At 44.2% G+C, this 23,671-nt stretch overlaps 1 protein-coding gene across 6 annotated transcripts in view; it reads left to right on the forward strand.

Annotated features, from left to right (window-relative positions):
• The window catches only part of NCK2 (NCK adaptor protein 2), a 146,673-nt gene that overhangs the window by 102,823 nt on the left and 20,179 nt on the right, over positions 1-23,671 (forward strand). For 5 of the 6 annotated variants that reach the window (XM_058278282.2, XM_071208745.1, XM_058278286.2 and 2 more), the window contains one exon: positions 2,976-3,217. In XM_058278282.2, the coding sequence (XP_058134265.1) occupies positions 2,992-3,217 (226 nt within the window). In that variant the 5' untranslated portion in view covers positions 2,976-2,991. The remainder of the gene's footprint in view (positions 1-2,975; positions 3,218-23,671) is intronic. The other variant, XM_058278283.2, reaches the window with a different exon arrangement.

Consider the following 23,671-nt stretch of genomic DNA (forward strand, 5'->3'; position numbering starts at 1 on the left):
TGTATCTCTTTACTCTCTCCTCTGTGTCTCTTTTTGTTGTGTCATCTTGCGTCAGCTCTCCGCATGGGCTAGCATTCCTGTGTGGGCCAGCACTCCGCATGGTCCAGCTTGCCTCATGGGCCAGCGTGCCTTCACCAAGAGGCCCTGGGAATCGAACCCTCGACCTCCTATATGGTAGATAGGAGCCTAGTGGCTTGAGCCACATCCACTACCCTTTGTGCTGTTTTTTAAGGCAGTGTGTATCATGGTGCCCCAGGGCCTTTTCCAAGTAGTGATACCTGCTTTCTCCAGCCAGCGATCCTCTGCTCATATTGCTGGTCAGAATTCTTTAAACTGCAGGTGTTCTTTTTTTTTCTTCTTCATTTAAACAGGAAATTTATTTAAATAAACAACAAGATGCTGGACTTGAGGGGCAACTATCTAGGATTCATAGAGGAACTTATCCCTACTTAAAGACACATTGCCCTATATGTAATAGCTATGTACAAAAAAGTTATAAAATTATCCTTGGTTTTACAATGATAATTGAGAAACATTAAAATTCTCCAATTGATCAAGGTATGCAAGGATTTTTTATGTTGTGTTTTTTTTGTTTAACAGAGCAAAATAGCTTAGTGGAACATAAAGGTAAGAGCTGAATGAGCATGCCACTAATGGAGAAAGAGGGTATTTTCACAGAACCAGTATTTTTCCCCATCTCATCTCCATTTGATGTTGATCAAAACGTACCATTGGGGGAAACGGACTTGGCCCAGTGGTTAGGGTGTCCATCTACCACATGGGAGGTCCACGGTTCAAACCCAGGGCCTCCTTGACTGGTGTGGAGCTGGCCCATGCCCAGTGCTGATGCGCGCAAGGAGTGCCCTGCCATGCAGGGCTGTCTCCCGCGTAGGGGAGCCCCACGCGCAAGGAGTGCGCCCTATAAGGAAAGCCGCCCAGCATGAAAGAAAGTGCAGCCTGCCCAGAAATGGCGTTGCACACATGGAGAGCTGACACAACAAGATGACGCAACAAAAAGAAACACAGATTCCCGTGCCGACAACAACAGAAGCGGACAAAGAAGAAAGATGCAGCAAATAGACACAGAGAACAGACAACTGGGTGGGGGGGGGGGGATAAATAAATAAATAAGTCTTAAAAAAACAAAAAAGAAATCTTTAAAAAACAAAACAAATGAAAAAAACACATACCATTGGCCCTTTAGTTTGGGGGAAAAAATGCAATATGCTTGTTTCACAGACCCCTTGCTAAGTCCACACTATACTGTGTATTATTTAATATATAGATCACACCTGTACCAACACATCCCCACAAGAATCATGGTTTTTTTGAACTTCCATTCAAGCTCACGGACCCTTGGTAAGAACCCCCGGTTTAGAGATCTTTAAAAAACCACGGACGCCCGGTCTTCACCCCTAGGGATTCCCATTGATTTGTGGAGTGGTATAGCCCAGGTGACACTAATGTGTGGTCAGGTATAAGAACCATTGCAGTGGACCGTGGGCCGCCAGCTGCTTTACCTCTTGTTCATGTGGCAGGAAATTAATAAATAGCTTTGTTGGGTTAGCTTTTCATTGGTCTTGTGCATGGGATGTTTTTCTTTAAAATTGTGTAACTAAGAGACAAAGCCGATGTTCAAGCTGCATGCTTGCTATTGCTGCAGGCCCTCTGTCTACTATTGAGAAAAGAAAAACTGCCTTTATGACTTTCAAAACATAGGACAGGTCAGTGAAATATGTGGTTATGGACTTGAGATTTTCTGTATGTAGATAACAAAATTGTCTCTGGTTTTGAAATGAGCATTTCTTTTTGGATATTTTATACATTATGCATAAGATTTATTAAACATTTCCTTCTTCTCCAAAGGCCTGTTAATCTCTAAATTTGGAAGCTGATAAATGAAAGGGGAGAACATGTATTATTTATAATTTTCTTTAGTGTCTGTCTCGTAGAAAGTGTCATGTTCTGTAAAATAATCATCATGTTTTCAACGAACTTATGTATATCGGTCCTCTATGTAATCTTGAGTTACCCCTGTAAAATAATGAGAATTCCTTTCTGTCAGGCTCATAGGGCGTTTTAGTTAAGGATCTTTCTGTTATTCCTTTCGGGAAACTTTTAATCAGTTGAAAGATGAATTTTTCAACCAAAAGAATACTGGCCCACCTGCTACCTAGAAGACATGCTGAAATAGTTGATAACTCAGTTGATTATTATGTTCATTTTAGTCTCTTGGGTATACTTTCACTATTATTTATTATTTAAAAAGTTGACTTACCTAGATATGTAATATACTTTATTTGTATTTTTTTAATAAACTTTTTATTTTGGAATAATTTCATATTTGCAGTGTACCGTTCACTCAGCTCCCCCTTATACGAGCGTCTCACTTAACATCCTGGTGCATTTGTCAAAGTTAAGAGATTAACCTTGGGATGTTATTCTCAACTTGACTCCAGACTTTATTTGATTTATCAGTGTTGCCACTCATATCATTTTTCTGTTTCAGGATGCAATCCAGGATACCACTTTGCATTTAATACTACAATTATTTTTATTTTAACTTACAGGAGCAGTTTGGGTGTGTTGTGTTTATGAAATATGTTCATAAAATTCAGCATTATCCCCCCAAAATGGATGTCAACATGGCAGCTATTAGGACTTAATCAAATGAACACATTTAATTATAATATTTTTAGGACCTTTTGAAATTTTGTGTTTATTCTTAGCAGTGCATGCAGAATTCGCAAGGTAAAACTAGCAGCAATGTAGGATTTCTTTTATAAGGTTCCTGTTTCTAAACAGCACACTACAGCTTGTGGAAAGGAGATCATTTTAAGGTGGAGTGTTTCACGATCCAGGAGGAAACTGGTTGCGTCATCGTAATAAAAACTGTAAATGTGTGACTTTTCAAGTTGATGCTCAGGATCGGTGTTTAATTCTCTAACGAGCCTCTCCAAATGTTTTGCTGGCAGAAGGACTCCATGAAAAATGACAGAAGAAGTTATTGTTATAGCAAAGTGGGATTACACGGCCCAGCAGGATCAGGAACTGGACATCAAGAAGAATGAGCGCCTGTGGCTGCTCGACGACTCCAAGACGTGGTGGCGGGTGCGGAACGCGGCCAACAAGACGGGCTACGTGCCGTCCAATTACGTGGAAAGAAAGAACAGCTTGAAGAAAGGCTCCCTCGTTAAGAATCTCAAAGACACGCTGGGTGAGTGGCCCTGTTCCTGTTCGCTGGGATCCAGGTTATAAAGCCAAACTGTTTCCCGGCGTGGAGGGACGCAGCCTTGTGCTTTTTAAGGGGCGCGTGGGGGTAGTTCATCTTTTTAGTTTATTCCCTCTTAACACATTAAGATCTGTTTTAAAAGTTGACATCTTTCTAGCGGTCTTTTTTTTTTTTTTTTTAAATCTCTGAAAATTCAGAAATCAGGATAGAGCCATATCACGGTGGCCACTTCCTAGCATTGGTAGTCACATGTAATTTGACACTTCATGTGTTTTGCATCCGTGCACATGTTTCTGTCTCCTGGCATCCAAATTCAAGAGGACCCCGAAATGGAATTACCAGCACACAAAATGTCAAGAGCTCGGCCATCAAATCTTCCCCTCTCTTTCAAAAACCCTGTGCACTTGGCCTTGATGTATAGGAAAGGAGGTAGCTAAAACACTTCCAGCCTCTCTCAAGTTAATAATGCTTCATCCCTGTCCTGGACAGTGTGTCCTAAGTGGCTGTTGGGACGGGCAGCAGGGTGACGTCAGAGGCCACCTGGGGTCACTGCAGTGAAGTGAAGGCTGCCGGGAGCTTATTTCAGGCACCTGGTTGCCAGGCTTTCTTCCCTGGTGCCTCTTTCTCCTCCTCGTTGCCCTGGTATCGGAATGGGAAAGGCCAACCCAAGTTATGTGGAGTTACTGGGATCCAGTCTTGGGGTTTTATAGGTAGCACACTTTGCAACGTTACTTCTACAGGTTATCTGGGAAAATCATTGTGAGGGTTTTTCTGAAGAATGAATTCTGCTGAGCTGACATTTTAAAAAGTTATTTTTTCCCTCTCATAAGAGTGTAGGGTTGGTTGTCCCTGAGACTGCTGGTTATCACTTAAGAATTTGCCACTGAAATAAGTCTGTTAGCACTTAATATTGTCACCCATGTCACATTTATTTACTCTTTTTTAAAAAAACTTTCTAATGAGAAAATTTGTTTCATTTAGGTAGTCTGGGGAGGGTAGGAAACAGGTGGAAAAAACTGAAAATTATACAGGGAACTTGGTGGGTGTTTGCAGCATTCATAATCTTTCATTTCATGCAGTCTTGAAAGTCTGTTAATTTTCCAGAGCCTCCATTTATTGGGTGGTACTTTTGTGTCATGGATTAGGTTATTTTCATGATTTGGAGAGAGAATTGCAACTCAGAGCTACATATAACAGACAAAGTTACCAGCTAGCATAGATTCTAAGCCTGATGTAGAAATTGCATCTTCCATGGACAGTCTGGTTCTTTTCCCACTAACCAGTATCATCTTTATCTTCCCTCTCCCTCCCCCCTGCATCAAAGTATGTCACTTGAAATAAACCCTGAATCCCATGCTTAAAATTCTTAACTAACTGTGGTAAAGAAATGAGGACAACAGGACTAGATAAATCCTTTAAAGATTGCTCTGACTTAATTTTTATTTTTTCCAATTTCTTGCCCACCCCCCTTTGTTTTTGGTATTCTCAAGATTCTAGTAAGCATGAAATGCCCAGAAATTGGCAGAGAATAGCATAAGGCAAGGCAAGCACCCTGGATAATCTAGAGATTCCTTTTAATAACTTAAGTTGTCATTTTTTTCCCTTCAGTTTTAAAAGGAGAAAAGACAACAGAGCCTCAAATTGAGCTATTAACTGCCTCTTTTATCCAGTGTAATTGATTTTCCTGATGAGCTATGATCAATTAGACCTGTTCCTGCACTCCCAGACTCTTGGATGAGATGAGCCTGACTCGGTTGCGCCGACTGCCAGGCCCACTCCCCCAGCCGTGACAGGTGGCCACCCAGCCTCTGCTGGAACACTGCTACTTTTAGAGTCAGCCAATTCCATTTTTGGAGAACACAGATTGTTAGAAAGTTCTTCCTTAAATAGAATCAGATTTTGCGTTTCTTTAACGTCCTCCCATTGGCTCTTACTTTGCCCTCTGGAGCTGCACTGAGTGAATTTTGTTCCTCTTTTGTGGAATGACATCTCTCCTCCAGGCTTTCATCTAAATTCAGTCACACATTTCCTTGGAAACTCTTGTACCAAGCATTATGTGTTTTTGAAAATATGAATAAAATTTTATTTTGAAGATTCGTATGTATTAGTAGTGGCAGATATTCATCATCCAAAGGATCTTTTGGGGATCCTCAAAAGATTCTTTTATCCCCTATAATGGAGCCCCCATTATCAGAATCCCACCCCATTTTTGTTTATCCTTGTTTATATTTTGATATGTTTATTATGTTTACCTGAAACCTTGCTTTTGTTGGGTAAAGAAGGACCCTATAATCTCAGCCTTAGTTTCCCGTTACCCTATTGAGCAGTATCATATAGAAGGGGAGACACCCCCAGACAACAAATCATCATGGGGTGACATTTTATTTCTCTAAATCCTACCCTACATTAAAAGCCTGTAGATGATGGCATCACTGTCAGCAAGGAAGGTGATTAAACTGTCAGCAGCCTCTCTTGCCTTCTACTAGTTTCTGTTACTAAAAATTTTAGATTAGAGCCAAAGTGTTCACAGATTTCCTGTTTAAGTGACTGTGGATCATGTGCCATCAGAATTGCAATATGATTTCAAAACTACTTTTTTCTGTGCCAGCAGAAATGGTCTGTGCTCAGCCTTGAAAAGTGCCCTGCATATATTGAGTTTCTATTAGCTGCTCATGGTATCATGTACCTTTGTAGTTTTTACTGTTACAAGAATTCATCTAATGCCTGAATGTACGGTAAGATCGCTGACAGACACCCGGTTTGGAATAAAGTAGCACTGGACTCCCCAGCAAACCTTGGGTGGTCTCTAAGACCCAGTGTTATAAACATGTGCTTATGCCCCAGTTTACTGTAGAGTTCCTTCCTGCTTTCTGGTACTCATTTGCTGAGTTGGGATTGTCGGTCAATTTCATTTTATTGCATGTAATGCTTTGTTAGAGACTTCAATAGAACAAAAAAGATCTCTCTGTTAGGAAGAGGATGGTAACCTTTCCTTGCCTTTAACAATTGATAGTTGAATAAAACAATATAAGCCCTTACTTTCACATGGGCAAAACATTTATGTACTGGATCTCCTCTCATAGGAACTTATGATCATGAATAGTCAGAGTATTTTCCCACAGATAACAAGGAGCGATTGTGCAGAACTATTTCCGTTGGCAGAGTCCAGTTGATATTTTGAGGGACTCAGACATAAAGCTTTTGCACAGCTCTCAGCTCAGCAGTGAGCATTCCTGGGCTGTGGTCTGAGCTGAAGACTGCAGCTTGACTTGTAAAATCATGTGGGTTAGGTGTTGTAATAAATTTTTTGAGATGGCAAAGCTGTTCCCAGGGAAACATTTTTCAGAGATTTCTCTCCAGGCTACGGAAAGCTGGTGGAATCCCACTACAGCCATAAAGATGCATTCTCTTCTCATTGGTCAGGCACTGACTCGGGCTATCTAAAAATATATGGTTCAGATTATAAGGTAATAGTAATCCTTCTCTGAAGGGTTTTTTCCCAAGGCACACACAGCCATCCCAGACCAACTCATTGTCAGCATCTGGAGCCAGAGGTCACCTGCCCCAGTGGTGTGTCTCCTGCATTTGTCCCAGGGTGGCCAGTTAGGAGCCCAACAGTGATGAGCATCAAGACTGCTACATGTGTGGTTCCAAGCCAGACTGGGAGCACTGGGAGGGTGTTGGAGATGGGGGAGAAGCCTGAGCAGGTGCTTGGATTGCACTTAGGAGGCGTCTATAGACCACAGGCCTGAGCTTCTTGGCCTGGGTGATCAAGACCAATTAAAGCTTTTTGAACAGGGGCACAGCATTGTCTGTGCAGGGCTGAGAAAGAATTAGGGGTGACGAAGATGTGGAAGACCCAGGAAAGAGGCTTAAACTGGGCTTAAAGCAGAGAGAGAAAAGGGGCTCTGCAGGCAGGACTGGAGTGAACCAACCGTAAGCATGGAGGAGGAGCCCAGACTGCGATTCCTAAGAGCTAGCAGGTACGATTTGGGGTGAAGTGATTTGTAACAGGTTGCTTTCCTCTCCATAACACCTCAAGTAACCATCCCCTGCCCTCCCAATTTGTTGGCCCACGCTGGATGGTGAATTTTCTTTCACCTTTTCTCAGGTTTCCTCCCAGCCTCAGAACTGCCGTGAACCGCCGTCAGTCCTAGCTCTCAGGGTGCTGTGCTGTGTCTCCTGAATGAGTAACCCATAGAGCTGGAGGGAGGATGGTAGAAGTGCCCAGCTTTGTGTGGGGACGTCCAGGCAGGAGGTGACTGTGGCAATGCTCATAGAAAATCTTGAGCCATTTATAAGATGAGTTATTACTAAAAGTGAAACATACACAACTGTTATAGAGAAGAATGCAATTTGAATTTTCCTTAATTAGTTCAATTTTGCAGTCTTTATTAAATCAGGTTTTAGGTATTAAGTGGACGAATGAATTAATTCCTCACACATGTAAAAAATAAGTATGCATCATTTTATTAGTAGACGCTCTTGCAGTGTTTGAAGCAGCAGGAGCGTGAGTCATCCCTGAGTGAAAGCCTACACAGAATACGTGTATTTTGGAAAGGCTGATTCCAAGCCACCTCCCTCAGTGGAGCCATGTGGCTAATCCAGTAGGGAAGAATCATTTTCCATCCTGGGGCAGCAGGAGACTTAAAGATTTCGGAATTGCTGTTGCAGTTTAGGGTTCTCTCATTTCCAAAGCACACCTGTTTTTCACAAAGTAGACTTATGCAGGTGTCTTAGTCATACTCAATAATCTACCTAAGATTAGACTGGCCTGGAAAGTTTGCTGGGATTTGGAGCGCTGGCTCCAGTGACCAGCAGGCAGGGAGCAGGTTCTTAGCAGCTCGATAGCTGAACAAGAGACCTGTTTTTACCCTGTGGTGACTGAATGACCTCAAGGTTAGCCTGCGTAAATAAGCATCATAAAAGTAACAGCTTGCCATTTATACAGCACTTAGTAATTTATCAAGCAGCTTACCCCTGCATATATTTTTCATATCAAGAGTAGACTTCAGAATTTTTTCTAGGAGTAATCCCAGGGCTTCAAAGTGGCTAGTAAGTGGGTCTCGAGCCCAGGCTTGCTTTCCAAGCATGCTGATCTTACTTAGATTGAATGGTATAGATGGGCAGAATAGGCAAATAAAAAGCTTTAGCTAGACAATACATGAGTTATGGAAGCATCTTTCATTCTTATGAGAATTACCTCTACCCCAGGCCAACCTTGGTGGTGTGACTAATTACAGATGAGAAAATTGAGACCTGGGAGAGGTTAAGTGACTTACCCAAGAAAATAGCACAAGTCACAGGGATGGGACCGAGACAGGACTAAAGCTTTTTTTTGCTTTACTAAAACAAGTTAAACACCTGGATTTAGTAGGTGGAGCTCTTAATGTGTCTGAAGGGACTCTGTGTAGAGTCAAGCAGCATAGGATGTCTGAGGAAGTCGTTGGAGTGCTTTCTTTTAGAGATGAAAAACCAGGGCAGAATTCGAATGAGACCTGTGGATTACGTGGTACCATCAGTGTTCATTCCCAAATTTTGATGGTTTCGTTGTGAGTACAGTGGAGAGTGTGGAAATACACACGGAAGTGAGTAGGTGAAGCATCTCGTTGGCATCCTGCTCTCAGACGGTTCAGGGACAGTAATGTTCAAGACAGACAACTGCAGGGGGCTTCCGACACTGCCCCAGGACACCAGTTTAGCGTGCGGCAGGGGTGACGCTGTGCCTTGGCTCGACCACCCTGTCTGGGCATTGACAGCATTGCAGTGCCTTGAATCTAGTGTAAACATTTCAGGGATCAGAGAGTCTCACAGATTGACCGGGCTTGGAATAACACCAGGTGTTAACTTGTCCAGCTGATTCCTAATCTCCTGCTACTTGACTAAGAACTTTTACCAAGCAGGATCTCTCCACTTCTGGTGTATGTGTGAGGACATCCCTTCTGCCGCTGCATCAGCCAGGTCTGCCAGGGGCCAGGAAAATGCCCATATTTTTATAACAGGGTTAGAGTGAGGGATGGCCGGAGAGGACCTCCTAGGGCTTGAGCCCCTCCACTCACGGGCCACCGGGCGGTGTCTGTTTAGGCCCAGCGGTGCCGTAGCTCTTGACTGGGATTATAAATGTTCTCAGCAGGTGGCTGGTCATATATGAAACGTGAGTGCAGGCTGGTTATGATGGAAGTTTGAGTTGTCCCTTCCTCTCTGTACCTAGGAAATCCCTTCTAAGCCAGCTTAACTCCCTGCTCAGTAGCCTGTGAGAGCAATAGCCAGCGGCTTTCAACCTGGATGCAAACATTATGCGGAACAGCTGCAGGGCAAGCGGGTATGCTTGGATGGGAAGTGGGAGCCCAGGAGCCCTTGTTCCATCTGGTGGGGTGTGAAGGAAGAATAAGGTCTAATCCCTATTGGGAAAATAATGCGCAAAATAGGCCACCCTCATTCAAACAGTGGCACTGTCCTTCCTGTCGCATTGCAGACTGGCGCTGAATTGTCCAGTTCAGGCACGTGGACCCTGGGAAAGAGGACTGCCTGGTGTTAGGAGGAGGGTGCCCCAGTCTTGGGGACTCGTTCAGCCCAGGCTGGGCTCCCTCCCTGGTGGTGTGACTTTGGGCAAGCTATTGGACTCTGCACCTCTGTCGCATCAACTGTAGAAAGGGGCAGCTGGCTAAGTGCCTCACAGCCCATCCTCCTGAGGATTGAAGGAAATCATTTGCATAAAGGTCACTCTGGGCTGGGTCAGAACTTGGGGGAAGTGGTGTTTCATTTGAGGAAGAGTGTATTAGCCAAAGGGGTGCTGATGCAAAACACCAGAAATGGGTTGGTTATTATATAGGGAATTTATTTGGGGTAGCTTACAAATACCAGGCCATAAAGCATAAGTTACTTCCCTCACGAAGTCTATTTTCACGTGTTGGAGCAAGATGACTGCTGATAGCTGTGAGGGTTCAGGCTTCCTGGGTCCCTCTGGGCTCAGCTCCTCTCTTTTCTCCACAAGGTCTGCTGTAGACTATTAGGTGAATGGCTCTGTCTCACTCTCTGGGGTTTCTGCTGTGTCTAAGGCTGTGTCCATTCCTCTGTGTTCTCCTGGCTCAGGTCCTCTCTTCCCAGGGCTGGCTTCTCTTTCCTGTGTGCTGATTTCCTGGGGCTCCAGCTCAGCATCAAACTCCAGCATCAAAACTCCAGTATCAGAAACCCTAACTCTGTCCTTTGCCATGCCTTTTACCTGTGAGTCCCCACCCACCAAGGGGTGGGAACTCAATGCCCTAATGACATGGCCCAATCAAAGCCCTAATCATAACTTAATCACACCCAGGTATAGACCAGATTACAAACATAATCCATTATCTATTTTTGAAATTCATAACCATGTCAAACTGCTACAAAGGGAGAGTACTGAAGATTTAGAGGCTGAAGGCTCTGAGGTGCGTGGAAGCTCACACACTGAGGAAGAGCATTGGGGGTCCTCAGTGACTGGATGTGCCTGTTTGAGGGCCCTGGACGTGAGGCCTGACTCCATTTGAGGAAGAGCTGGGAAGGGGTGGATGGTAGATGCTTCCATCCTAGTCTCTAAGCTTGGACTGGAGAGGGTGCTGGAAGTGGGAGGCTGGGGAATGCAGGTGTGACGGCTTGGAGAGAGTGACCCACAGAGGAGCGGTTTAGAGGAGACCCAGACTCGGTGCTGAGGGGCTATGGAGCAGTTAGAGGAAGTGTCGGTCAGGACTACCTCCCGGGTAGAACCGTCGCTGTGATCTGAGACATCCTAGAATTTGAGGTGGTGGCCGCACATTCAGTAGAAAAGTTTAGGGGGCAGGGGAAGCATGACTTAGGAAATTTGTAGGTCATCCATAAAAAGTCAGTAACACGAAATTCCTACTTTTGTTGTAACATACTTCAGGTGTTTGCATGAATTTTAGCGTATGGGCTTATGTCTTGTGCATGATTAGTTTAACCTAGGCCCTACGGTAGAAACCGAGCATTTCTGCAGGGCCGTTTAAGTACCTTTGACAGGCTTTGGGTCTTTTGTTGTCTGAAGGACTGATCCTAGGCCTCCTGTCCACTTTTGGTTCTTTGGTGTCCCTTTTAGACATGACTGTGGTTTTCTGGACTCCTGAGGAAGTAATTTTGCCTTCAGACTGACCTGTCCAGCAGTCTTTGCAAATGGATCACCTTGGACAATGCTGACACTGATAAAATAATGTTAGAAAGAAATGGCCTGGCCAGACAAATGCAAGTTTAGTGATGGAAGCGCATGTCCCCCTTGAGCTTGTGCTGGCAGGGCCAACAGGAGGGGCTCCAGCCGCCGCGGTGGCTGCGTGCTGACCAGCGACGAGGCATTGCCCAGCCACCACCCCCAGTGGTCCCGACACTACCTGCCAAGGAGGCTAAGTGTGTCCCCCTACTCAAAGCCAAACAGCAATCTAAGGGAGGAGAAATGTTCAAAGCAAGCGCCAAAACTGACTTTGCATTCATTTTTAAAGTGAGTGAATGGGAGTAATTATTTCTCTTGGAGTGCCTAATTTGTACCACTGGGCTCAGAACTTTGTGTCCTTTTTGTTTCATCTTCATAGTGGCCCTAAGAGGTATCATAATACCCATTTATAAAGTGACAAAACTGAGACTCAGAAGTTAAGCGATCTGCCCAAGAACACACAGTAAGTGATGGGGTCGAAATTCAGACCCTGACTTCCACATCTGTTAATATTGTCCAGTCTCATAAATTGGGTATTCAGATTTGAGGGTGGTGGGTGATACCTGCTTGTCACTGATAGCAGTGACACTCCTGAGCTGTTTTGACGTCCCACCCCGCCCCCAACACACAGCTGTCGTGGTTTTCTCCTGCCCTTGCTATAATCCCTAAACCACTGTTTTCTCCATGGTCCCAAGGAATTTGCTTATTAGTAACTTTGGGCTATTGCTTCATGTTGAGGTGAGCAAGAGTCATTAATTAAAATGATTCAGAAGTTAAATGTCACAGGAATGTATTGCCTTTTTATTAAGTTGATTTGGCAGCGATTTTTGTCAGTAGCAAGCAGTGCAGCTTGCTGCATGCATCATACGTCAACCATCTTTATCGCTTTACATTTTCTTTGTACAATCACACAGATGTATGCCAACAGAACTGTTATCTCTAAAATGCCTATAATTTTTAAAAACTATTAATCCAGCATCCTTTGTCTAAAAAATAAGCACACTTATTAAAAAGATTTGGAAAATTTTGAAAAGCATAAAGAAAAAAAAATCACCTGTAATCTCATCACCCAGAAACAGTCACTCGTGTTAACCTTTGTGTCTATCCCCCAGTATTTGTGTAGACAAGATCATATTGCAAAGCTGACTTCTTGCTGTTATCAGTACCAGCTGTCGTGGTACTACAGGGTGCCTGATTCTGACACATGTTGGAAAAGAGATTTGTCCAGCTGTTTTCATTATATACTTCCTGGCTCTTTAGTAGCCATGGGATGCTCAGTGTATTTTGTGTGTTCTATAAGATACGCAAATGAAAAAGCTGATTCTTGATTCTTCATGGTACTTTTGTCTTAGAAGTAGCTTGTTATTCTAGGTTGAGTGAATGTTCTTCAGAAATGGGAAAATTACTGTTAATTTTCCTGCATGTCATTCACACGTGCTTCCCAAACTACATTTACTCTCTGTGGAACCAGTTCTTCATTTCTGCATAGCTCAACACAAAGCTAAACCATTTCCCATGAAAAGTTTGTTTATAACAGATGAGAAAAAATTAAGAAATCACAATTTGACTTTAAACGTTCAAGTTACTCCAACAAATTATCTCTTCCCCACGTTAAAATGGGGACTCTATAGGCTCTTGGAGTTGCATGTAGCATTTTAGGATGCTGTTTTATGATTTACCATTTTATTAACATGAATTAAATATAATTTGTCATAATTAAAATTTCTTCAAAATTCTGTCTTAGAGTGTTCGCTATAAACATGACTTGCCAAATGTATTGCCCACAAAACGTGGAAGCTTTTGCAGTTATTTGGTGCCAGCATCCAAAATAAACTTGGATTCATTTTTGTATATCATAAGCTTGCAAGTATTTAGAACTAAAAATGTAAAACAAATCGCAACAGATCAGTGGGAAGATAGAGAGGAAATCGAGCAATTGCTTGAAAAGAAGGCTAATGGGGAAAAAGCCAGACGAGACCATGGGAAATGAGGTGGGAGTTCTGCGCCCTTCTAGAACTAGGGAGAAGCAGGTGTGGACTCGCTGGACTCCCTCTGGGTGGAGTTACTGGGGGAGGGGGGAAATCCAGATTGCTGGGTCCACTGGGTGCGATAGTCCCTCCTGCCTGACAGAGGATGGGAAGGTGAGGTCATTTCCCAAGGTGTTTCCCAGCAGCTGGCACCTTGGTTGTGTCCTTAAAAAATGTTCTTACTCTGTTTCAGCTTTCTAGAGAACATAGAGAACACTCCTTCCTGACTCAAGTGGGAACCTTAGGATGTGAAATAGAGAAACATGAACTCAAGATTCATATTCAGGAATTTAAGTAAAATCTGACTGCACTTTCCCATATGGCATGTTCTGTTTTTTAGGTCCACGCCATATGTCGAAATGTTCCTTTTCCTCTCTTACACTGCAGTGTCTGATCTCGGGGGGGTAGAAAGTGAGTATTTGTTGCTGGTGTGAGGCGTAGGTGCTTCCTCCTGAGCCCCCTCCAGTGGGCCCAGGGCCAGCCGCACGTCCCTCCTCTCAGCCCCTCTTCTGCGTGCTACAGCCCCTGCCGGGGCGCTCACCACTGCCTTCTGCAGGAGAGGGAAAGGGGCATCTGTGGGGCTCACATTTGATCCAAGTTAGGCTTCGGTCCAGGTTGTGAACTGCAGGCAATGCAGGCAGTGCTCCCATCAGCCTACATTTCCTACTTTTGCTCAAGGTGCTTTTCTGTCCAGAAGTCCATCCCCCGAGAACAGCTTCTCTGACCTCCTGTCACTCTCTGCTCATAACTATGACCTGCCTCTCTCTGCTTCTGAATTCACAAATTCGGTAAAAGCTCCCAGCTTGTCCTCAGTGGTTCTCACAGCCGTGGAAGCCACCTGAAGGGCAGCTCTTTGTAAGTTTTAAAGGCCGGGGCTTCCATGTTTCCTTGTGGAAGCAAGCTGTCCTGTGACCTCGGTGGGCAGGGACTCTTGCCTGGTTTTGTGCTTCGGGTGTTCTAAGACACACAGCAGTTGATTATCTGACTGGTAATGTGTACAAGGGTATGTTGGCTGCTTTTAAGTAGAGCAGGAATTGGTAACACTGTGGTGCTCATGCTGCTAATTCAAGTTGACTAAATCTATAACGTTTAACCTCGATTGCTAAGAAAAATACCGAAAGGTCAAAAGTTGGCTTTATGGTGACAGAAATGACCACTTGACCGCCTTGTGATTTCTCTGTGGGTGTTTTTGTTTTATAGCTTCGTATGCATAGATATGTTTAAAATGTGAAACTTATATAATGATGTGGGCTATTTGTAGCATTCTCAAATGCTGGAAACATCCCTGGAGCTAACATGATCCAAAGCTTTTCTGTGAAAATTAAGCAGCTGAGGCTCAGAGAAGCTGAGTGACTTGGCCAGGGTTGCAAAGCTTGCTTCACTGCAGAGACAGGAGGGGGCCTCTCATGTCTCAGGTGGGTGCGCTTTCCACTGGAAGCCAGAGATAAACCAGGCGTGGAGCAGGAGTCGTGGCACCAGAGACCTCGGGCGGGAGCAGGTGACAGCCGCTGAGCTGAAGGCCCAGGGCAGGGTGTTGTAGTAATAGCTTTCCATCTTGTCCAGAGCTGCGTCTGATCCCCTGTTCTGCCCATCCTTGGAAAACTGTGCCCTTTTTTTTCCTGCCTAAATTGAGGCTCATTTTTGCATGGATTGAGTCTTTCCTCCTGTGATTCCTTGACCCTTTATCGTCACCTCATATATGTGCTGCCCCTGATCCAGAGAGGAGGCGTGAGATGACACCTGCCCTCGAGCAGCATTTTAGAGAGAAGGTCAGCTCAGTGCACATCTCCGTTCACCGGCCCTCCTAGTTTTCATTGATGTCTTTTATTTTACTTAGCAGGGGTGATCTTGAAAAGTTGCCTGCATGTTGAGCCTTTATCAGTGGGTTGACTCTCGGATGCCTCAGGATGTCATATCTAATCCTTGCCACTTCCAGTCCACTGTTGGCATATTCAAAACTGCTCACGCGAATGGATCAGGTGTACGTGCTGAAGGGTTAAAAAAAAAATGTGTTTTTTAAATTAGAAATTATAATTGGAAAACATTTTTAAAATTCATTTGATTATCATACATATGAAATACTAAACCACTTTTGTCAGGCTTAAACTCTCGGTCATGTTATTTGCCCACTTGCTTACCAGTGGATAGACGGGGACGGAAATTCAGGTCCAAGCCCCGTTCGCAGGTACCTGAGATCGGGGAGGGCCGGTGGGCTCTGAGTTTATACCAACGGGCCTAGAGATGGTGGCTAAGTCCCTTCCTCCCTCCCTCAGCTGCCGTTCCCTACCAGGGGGTGTGTGGTTTGCCTCAGGAACGGCAGTGCTCTCCATCTTCCACCCCCCCCCTCCTGTCCTGGACCCCCGCTCCGCCATGAAATTGGGAATTTTACATGGCAAACCATAGAGTGTTTCGTTGCTATGGTAGAGGGCAAACGCTTCAGGTGCACATGCACAGAAACATTACAAATAGGCGCAGTTTCGGGCAGAGAAGAAAGCAAAACAACCCTAAGACATGGCTGTGGCCCCTGAAAGCATGGCCATGTGGACACAGCAGAAACCGCCAAGCTGGCACAGGAGCTTTTACCTCCCTCGTCACTGTTTCCGTGACCCCTGAGGCTGTGCGTCCTGGAGTTTTTGTTAAAGAGGGGAAAATGAGCTGTAGGGACCGCTTAGCGTGGTGTGTGCATGGAGGTTTGCTAATTGAGTTCTCAGTCTGCTCATAATCAATCCGTCTTTTACCACACTGGTAACAGTGCAGGTATGTATGATCAGAGAGATTTAATTCCTCAGAAGGACTGTGCATCCATATGAAATATGGTCATTAGAGAGCAAGTGAAATTGAGCAAATGTTTAGTGACTGTGAGTGACCAGTGCCAGGGCCTGAGGCACAGAGGTGACGAAACCTGGTCTTTACCAGCTAGCTGGACTCTGTGAGGTGAGGTTGGGCTGTGGTAAGGGTGGGTGAGCAGGATTGTCACTCATGGGAAGTGACAGCGCATCGTTTTAGTGCCGTTGACAGGTCTTCACGACGAGCAGATCTTTGAGATCAGCCTTCATGTTCTGTGAAGGAAATACCCACAGCAGGTCAGTTAGGAGCGACCTTCCACTCAGCCCTGGCGTGTGGCGCCTGCGATCTCACCAGGGAGATGGCAGCTGACCGAGTTTTTGGAAGTGACACTGGTTTTCATTTTTTAAAGCTACTGTTAAATTTCTAGAGGAAGAAAGCTTCCTGGCCCAACTCATTACCCAGCTCTTCCTGCCCATCCTGGCTGCAGAGGGACACGTTGCCCTCTCCTGTTGTCGGGGCCTTGTAGAGCGTGGCTAAAACTGCTGCCACCTGACAACACCAGCAGCACGATGATAAGGCGGGGTTGGGAAGAGGGCCGGGATTTTGTGGGAATGGACTTGATGGTAAGAGTGACGTGGAAGGCCTGGGAAGGCCATCAAGGTTGCCGTTCTTTACATCCATGAGTGATCAGGGATTTAGCATTCCTTTTGATATCCAGTTCCTGATGGCGGATCCACAGCATCCGGTAAGAGTACTTTTTCACCATCAGGACACCAGGAAGAGAGAGTCGGCAAAACGTTTTTGGCTTTACCCGGTGATGGTTCTTCTGGCCTCGACTGGTGAGATCTGTGCTCCTGCCCTGCCTGCTTCTCTGTCTTCCCGGGGCCACTGAGGCTGCTAAAGCAAAAAGTACAGAAGAAAGAATGCTGAAAAAGGCGATTGAGGGCTCATAATTGGAGTACGGTTGGCTCCAGGCCTCAGCTCCTGCCATTGGGCCGCTAGGGTTTTCTCTCCCATGGTGCCTCCTTCCTGCCCATCACCACCTCCTCACCCTGCACTTAGTGCTCTCCAGGACCCGCCTGGGACAGCGGCCCCCAGGGGAGCAGCAGATGGTCCTGGGGTGTGCTCTGACCTGGCGCGTGGCCTCCAGTGGTATGGGGGGAGGTTGAGGTGGGGTCAGCCTGTCTAAAGTGCATGGAATAGGCTCTCCTGTGAAGAGAGTTTTGTGGAAGAAGAGATGAAGTATGCTGAGGAGATCAGAAAAACAACTGAGAACCAGTCCATTAATCTTAAATGGTCACCCTTTCAAGATTCTCAAGTTTAGCAAATTTGAGTTTTTCCCCTTTACACATTCAAATATTTTTTAGCATAAATCTTTCCCTGGATACTCTGAATAGTGGAAGCTGATCTTACCAGCATATCTAAAGAGCTAGCTGCATTCAGTGAACATTAATAACTTGAAAAGCTGTTAGAAGTCAAACCCTAAATAAATGTATCCTAATTCCCATCTAAAAAGTTGCTTCGGTCACCTTGTGCCTTAATCAAATCCTGTCAGGTCTCCTTAGCATTTAGCAATAAAGCTTTCCGTAATTTTTAGCTGACTTTAATAATAGCTCCTAACCTTAATGGGAGAGTGCCTGTTTGCTTAGCCTGGCATAAATGGGATTTTAAGCACCAGGATGTTCTCTAGTTAAATCTGGTTCATGTTGCAGATCTGATTAGTAACAAAAATAAAATGACTTTGCCACAGAGCTCCAAAAACTTGCATGCAACTCTGTCAAAATGAATTTGCTTGAATATATTTCTGAACGATCAAATTTGTTTGAAGTTTTATTTTAAATCTCTAGGACTCCAGCTGGAAGATGATGGATCATGTTTCAAAGTCATTTCTTATAAGATCTCTTACCTTAAAAGGGGGTATATAAAAGATTTTGACTTTAAAATTACTCACATTAATAATGTATGTGACATACCAAAGCTTTTATTAGAGCTCAATCTTGAATGTTACATAATTTGAGCCAAGAAAGTTAAAATATGCTTATTATCATCAGTAAAAATGTGACTCAGGATCAGAGATCCAATAGCTCAGTGTCAAAAGATCGACACAAAGGCAGAAAAGGATAACTTCACATGCACTGGACCCCAGGACCCCTTCCCACAGCACAGCTCGAGAACAACTGAACTGGGTGATCCCCAAAGTTTCTCCTAGCTCTTGTATACCACAGCTTCCTAGTTATAATGTAAGGAAACTGAGATGATTTCAGAGCCTCCTCTTCTGTGTAGAAGTTAAAGTCCTGGCCACACCGGAGAAAAGCTACCTGAGGCAACACCTTCCTTTTTCTTTTTATTTCGTTCATGGTTTCTTCAGGCAAACATGTTGCAGTTTATACATTATTGAGCAAGTGGTAGAGAAAGTCACTACTTTGCAAAATTGTTACTTAGCCTTAACTAATATGACATGCCATCATTTGAAAAGTTTTCTCATGGTCACATTCCAGATATTTTCATCCTTAATATGGTTTATCCAAAGCAAACTTCAGCAAAACCTCCAACCAAAGTGCTCAAACACTAAGTTCTGTTCAGTTGGATTTTATGATTATTGAGAATTGTGAGGAAAAACACCTAATTTGAACTCTTTTCCATAATCATGCTGAAACACACCCCTGCACATCCCTGCCTCAGTAAGTACGGCTTAGCAATAACTGACGTCACCGAGGCGTCTTGCACAGGATAGGGCCTTACATATCCCAGGAATGTGTGCCCGGGGAGGGTCCGGCCGGGCTCTAGGCCTTCTCTTGGGAGGTTAGGGGATCAGGCCTCAAGGGAGGGTGCTGGAAATTCTGTTCTTCCAAACTGTGGTCCCGAGAGGGGCTGTCGAGGCTCTGATTTATTAGGGTGTTGGTCCATTTTGACTAGTTAAGACTTGGCTAGTTAAACTTTACTTACATTAGGTAAATATGGCCTGAGTCTTTGAAAAATTGGAGGGAGAATTTGCCTCTCCTATTGAGAAAATATGTAAAATTCTAGGAGAGAAAAAAACACCACCACATTATCTTTGTTAAAAACAAAGCCTTGATATTAGAGTAGGACATCATTTTACACAATCGATACGTCCCAAGACACTTTGCGTAAATTGAAAATCATGCATATAGCAAACCCCGTTATTTAATATGTATTTCTTATATGAACATAGCTATCATATACTTTAAATAAGGCAAATAAACATGCTAGTAACAAGTAAAATCATAATTTTTAAAAAGTTTAATTCTCTCTCTTTGCCTTTATTTTTCTCTGTTGCCAGTTGCATATACGTGAATTTGCATGTATTGAGTTTGCATAAACAAGGTCCTACTGGGTATGGAATAGGAGATGGAGTTGGACTCAGGTGTCTGATCCTAGATTTTTAGGTAAGAGGGTGGTTATGTATGTAAGAACTTTAACTGCCTGCAGGTCCATACAGCTAAACTGCCAGAAAGCACACGTTATTTTCCAAACTGTTGCCAGCAGAGTCATAACTTTTTCCCTTCCCAGTCCTCTGCTTCTCTGAGGTTGGTAGCCAGTGACAGTGTTGGAGTCAGCCTATGCTAGCTTCAGTTGGGAGGAACCCTTCTCTCCTTAGTCCTGCCGGGGTTGCTCTTGGGAACACCTATATGAATTTGAGCTATACAGGGCCTAGATTTGATTCGATAAGACACATTTGCTCCAAATGAGCTCTGAACCTGGAACAGAGATTTCAATGAATCTGTTACTCAGGGTGAAGCTCCCCAAATGTCCCCTGCAGAGAAGCCAGTCGTTTCTCCTCTTTGTTCTTACCTGGGTTTGCCCCTCAGAAGGCAATAGCTGTTGAGTCCTGATGCAATGAGGTATCTCCGTACTCAGGGCTACTTTCTGTGTCCCATACACTTTTGCGACCATAGATGTTAGGTGAAGCTGGGGTTCCCCAGAGGCCGTGAATAGATGGGGGTTTAAAAGGGTTCTAGCATGGAGCTCCCCCCAAGACTGCAGGGAGCTATGCTGAGCAAAGAAATGTGTTTTCTTGATCCAGAGCCCTCCTTGGTATCGGCACTTGCCGGCTCTTCTGGGGTGCGTGCTCTGTGGCCCCTGAGTGATCTTGCACTCCTCAAGAATATTGTGGCTGTAGGAAGTGGGATCCCATGACTCTTCTCAGATGGCCAGAGAGTATCCAGCCCGCAGTTGGCTGTTCCACACCCTGAAGCCTGCGGCAGCACGGCATATGCTTTATAAATGTTGGTTTTGTTTCTTGCTAATTAATCATTGGGTTTAAAGTGTGTGTATTCAACATGAGGATTGTTTGATGGGGTTGCCTCTGAAGCATGGCTCCGTGGAAGATGGGCTGGTCGTTAAGAAGTTACCAGAAGCTGGTCAGCTGGGAGCATCAGTCAATGGACTTCTTCTGGACTAATGAGCAGGATTTTGTTCTCTTCTTTTTAAGGAGGATATCATTTTCTCTCTAGTAATTCAATGGTATAAAAGTTATTTGCATATGTAAATGCATGCATACGAGGTATAAATATAAAGCTGTTTTTCTAATTTCTTAAGATCCAGAAGGAGCGTTTCATCTCACCCCACCTTAAAAGGTATCCATGCGAGGGACTCTACCTGATTACTGCAGTGCTGCCCAAGTAGAAACATTTGGGGAGCTCCTCTATTAGGATGACCTTTTGGGGGGCCGGCAGGTTCCTTTGATTTCCCTTTGAGCGAAGAAGTCCTCATTCTTTTGAGAATGGATTTAAGGTTTGGGAATAATCCTAAATCATTCATAGCTCAGTTGGATGACTGAAGATGAGCGATTAAGGTCAGTTTTTTTTTAAGTTCCTAAGATGTTTTCTGCAATGAGTATTCTAACTCAGAGAACCTCTCAAAGTGACCACTTCAAAGGAGGGCAGTAGTCATTAAAACCTGCAACTTCTAATCGACTCATTTCTTACAATCTGTTTTCTTGCCATGCCTTGTATGTGTTTGCATCTCTGCATACACCGTGATGTGAGTGTACATTCACAGTGTAGCCATGAAGTAGGTATTCTGTAAAACTTTGTCACACTTAAGTGCATGTTTTTGTCGTGTTATGCTATGGCTGAGGTTTCTTTATCATAAAACATTGCTTCACAGAATTAAAATATTGTTCTCAGTATAAAAACAAAAGCAAAGCTTTTGAAGTTTGAATTATGTTTCTGTTACAACTGGAAAAAGTAGATGGTATGACTTCCAGCAAATTGGAAGTTGTACAGAGAAACAGAGAGAAATTGTGGGAAACCAGGGAATGCCCATGCTTCCTCTTCCCCTAAAAGACAACAGATTTACCTTCATATTAGAGAAATTCCCTTGGCGGCCCGGACAGCTCCAAGGCCTGTACATCTTTCCTGTCTCTGAGTTGCTGTCTGCAGTGGGCAGGAGCCTATGTTTGAAGCAAGCCACCAAATGAAGTAGTGCTTTGGTATATCAGTTCTACAGGTTCTTTAACAATGCATTAGGATGGTCAAGCTCTAATGTCTTTAATGCTGATTTTGTCACTTTTGTCTATATGTCATAATGAATACTCTAAAACCTGCTCTTACATCGATTTTTTTCTCAAGTCGCTTTTGTGCTCACAAATGTGAAAGTCATTTAGAAGGTTACTTTTAAATGTTATTTCTTATGATCTTTGTTACCAGTAAAAATTATACTTTGCTTGGTCAGTGCTGCTCCAGCATGCTATCTCATGAGCCTACAGCATCAGCTGAGCTTTATGTGTTGTTATCTTCTGGACAGAAGTTTACGTTCATGGATTGTCTGCCTTGTGAATCATGAAGCTCTTGGGTTATCACGGGGGCTCAATGCATAGTTGAACTATCCTCCTTTGGAAATCACAAAAAAGGATTCGTTCTAAGGTTTGGTGTTTCAGTTTCCTTGTTGCTAAAGCAAATACGAGGTGATGGGTTGGCCTAAACAGCAGGAATTTACTGACTCACAGGGTCTGGAGGCTAGGAAGAGTACAAATCAAGGCGTCATCAAGGTGATGCTTTCTCTCTGAAGACGGTGGAGTTTGGCAGCCACTGCTGACGGTCCTTGGGTTCTCAGCTTCCCTGTCACATTGTGGCCTCCCTGGCATCTTGGTGGCTTTGATTTCCAGCTTCTGATTTTCCCTCTGGCTTTCTCCCTCCCTGGGCTTTCCCTGTAAGGCCTTCAGTACTAGAACCAAGACATCCCAACTCAGCTGGTCCTCACCTTCACCAAAGGAACCTCATCAGAAGGTCCCGTTTCCAGGAGTTCACACCCGCAGGAATGGGCCCAGTCTAGGAACATGTTTATCAGGGTTCGTAACTCCAAACCACCACAGTTAGTGAATCATATTTTCATATAAAGCAAGTTCATGCTAGGTAGAAATCTAGATTTTAAACACTTGGTCTAGTATCCCAGCTTACTCTTGCCCTTTCCATGCACTTGAGTAAAATGCTGCAGTGCACAAAGAAACAGCAGAAGTCATTAACGTAAATGGACTGGGGTATCCACGAAACCCCGTGTGAATGGCCACTTCCCATCGGCGGGGTGCGTACCTCACGGGCCTCGTCCTGCTGTCCAAGTGCCTTTCAGTCAGCCTTGCTGTGCTGGGTGGCCCTGAGCTGCGCAGGGTTCCAGGGCAGCAGAACTTCAGACCTGGGGCAGGTTCATTCTAAAAGGTGGCAACCAGCAGTCTACGGGAGAGGACAGTCATGATGTAACATTTTAATCCTCTTTACTTCACACTTGCTCAGCAAGAGAGTAGAAGCAAAAGTAAGTCCTAGGACCTCTCTCTCTTTATCCAGTTTCAGGAATAAAAGGAGAAAGGTACAGGCTACGCATGAAAAAGCGTTGGTGTCATTTTGGAGGGGAGGGAATGTCTGCAAATAGCCACAGCTTCCGTACCCTCAAAATTTTAGACTAAGTTAGATTTGAAGCAGAGCTGGTGAACAAGCAGCTGTCAGGAGCCAGGCCGGCACTGGTTGGATGGAACACCCCCAGCCGTGGAGGCTGACATGCCTTCCTTCCCCAGGCTCACGTCTCAAGAATGTTCTGGAATTGCATGCATTTTAACTGGGCTAAAGCTTTTTAACCTTAGGGCTTGTCAGGTTTTTCCTCATATACAGGAAGAAATACGTGTCACCTTTAAACCCAAGTAGTCACACACATTTGTAACTAAAGAGACACCACTTATGTTTGATGTGCTCAGAATTTCAATTTATTCCATTAAAAAGAGCAACCCATTACATTGATTTTATGACTGCCTAGTGGGTTTTAATCACAGAGTGAAAAATTCTGCCATAGATTTAACATAACAGCTGAATTTTTCCTAATTTTCCCATCACAACCTGTTGTGGGAAATTAGTCTACTGTTTTGAAAGAAAAGAGGAATTGCAGGAAGGGAGGAATGGTAAAGAGTCCCTTCCTGCCCGGAAGGCC

The sequence above is a fragment of the Dasypus novemcinctus genome, chromosome 17, assembly GCF_030445035.2.
Source record: "Dasypus novemcinctus isolate mDasNov1 chromosome 17, mDasNov1.1.hap2, whole genome shotgun sequence".
NCBI classification, from domain to species: Eukaryota; Metazoa; Chordata; class Mammalia; order Cingulata; family Dasypodidae; genus Dasypus; species Dasypus novemcinctus.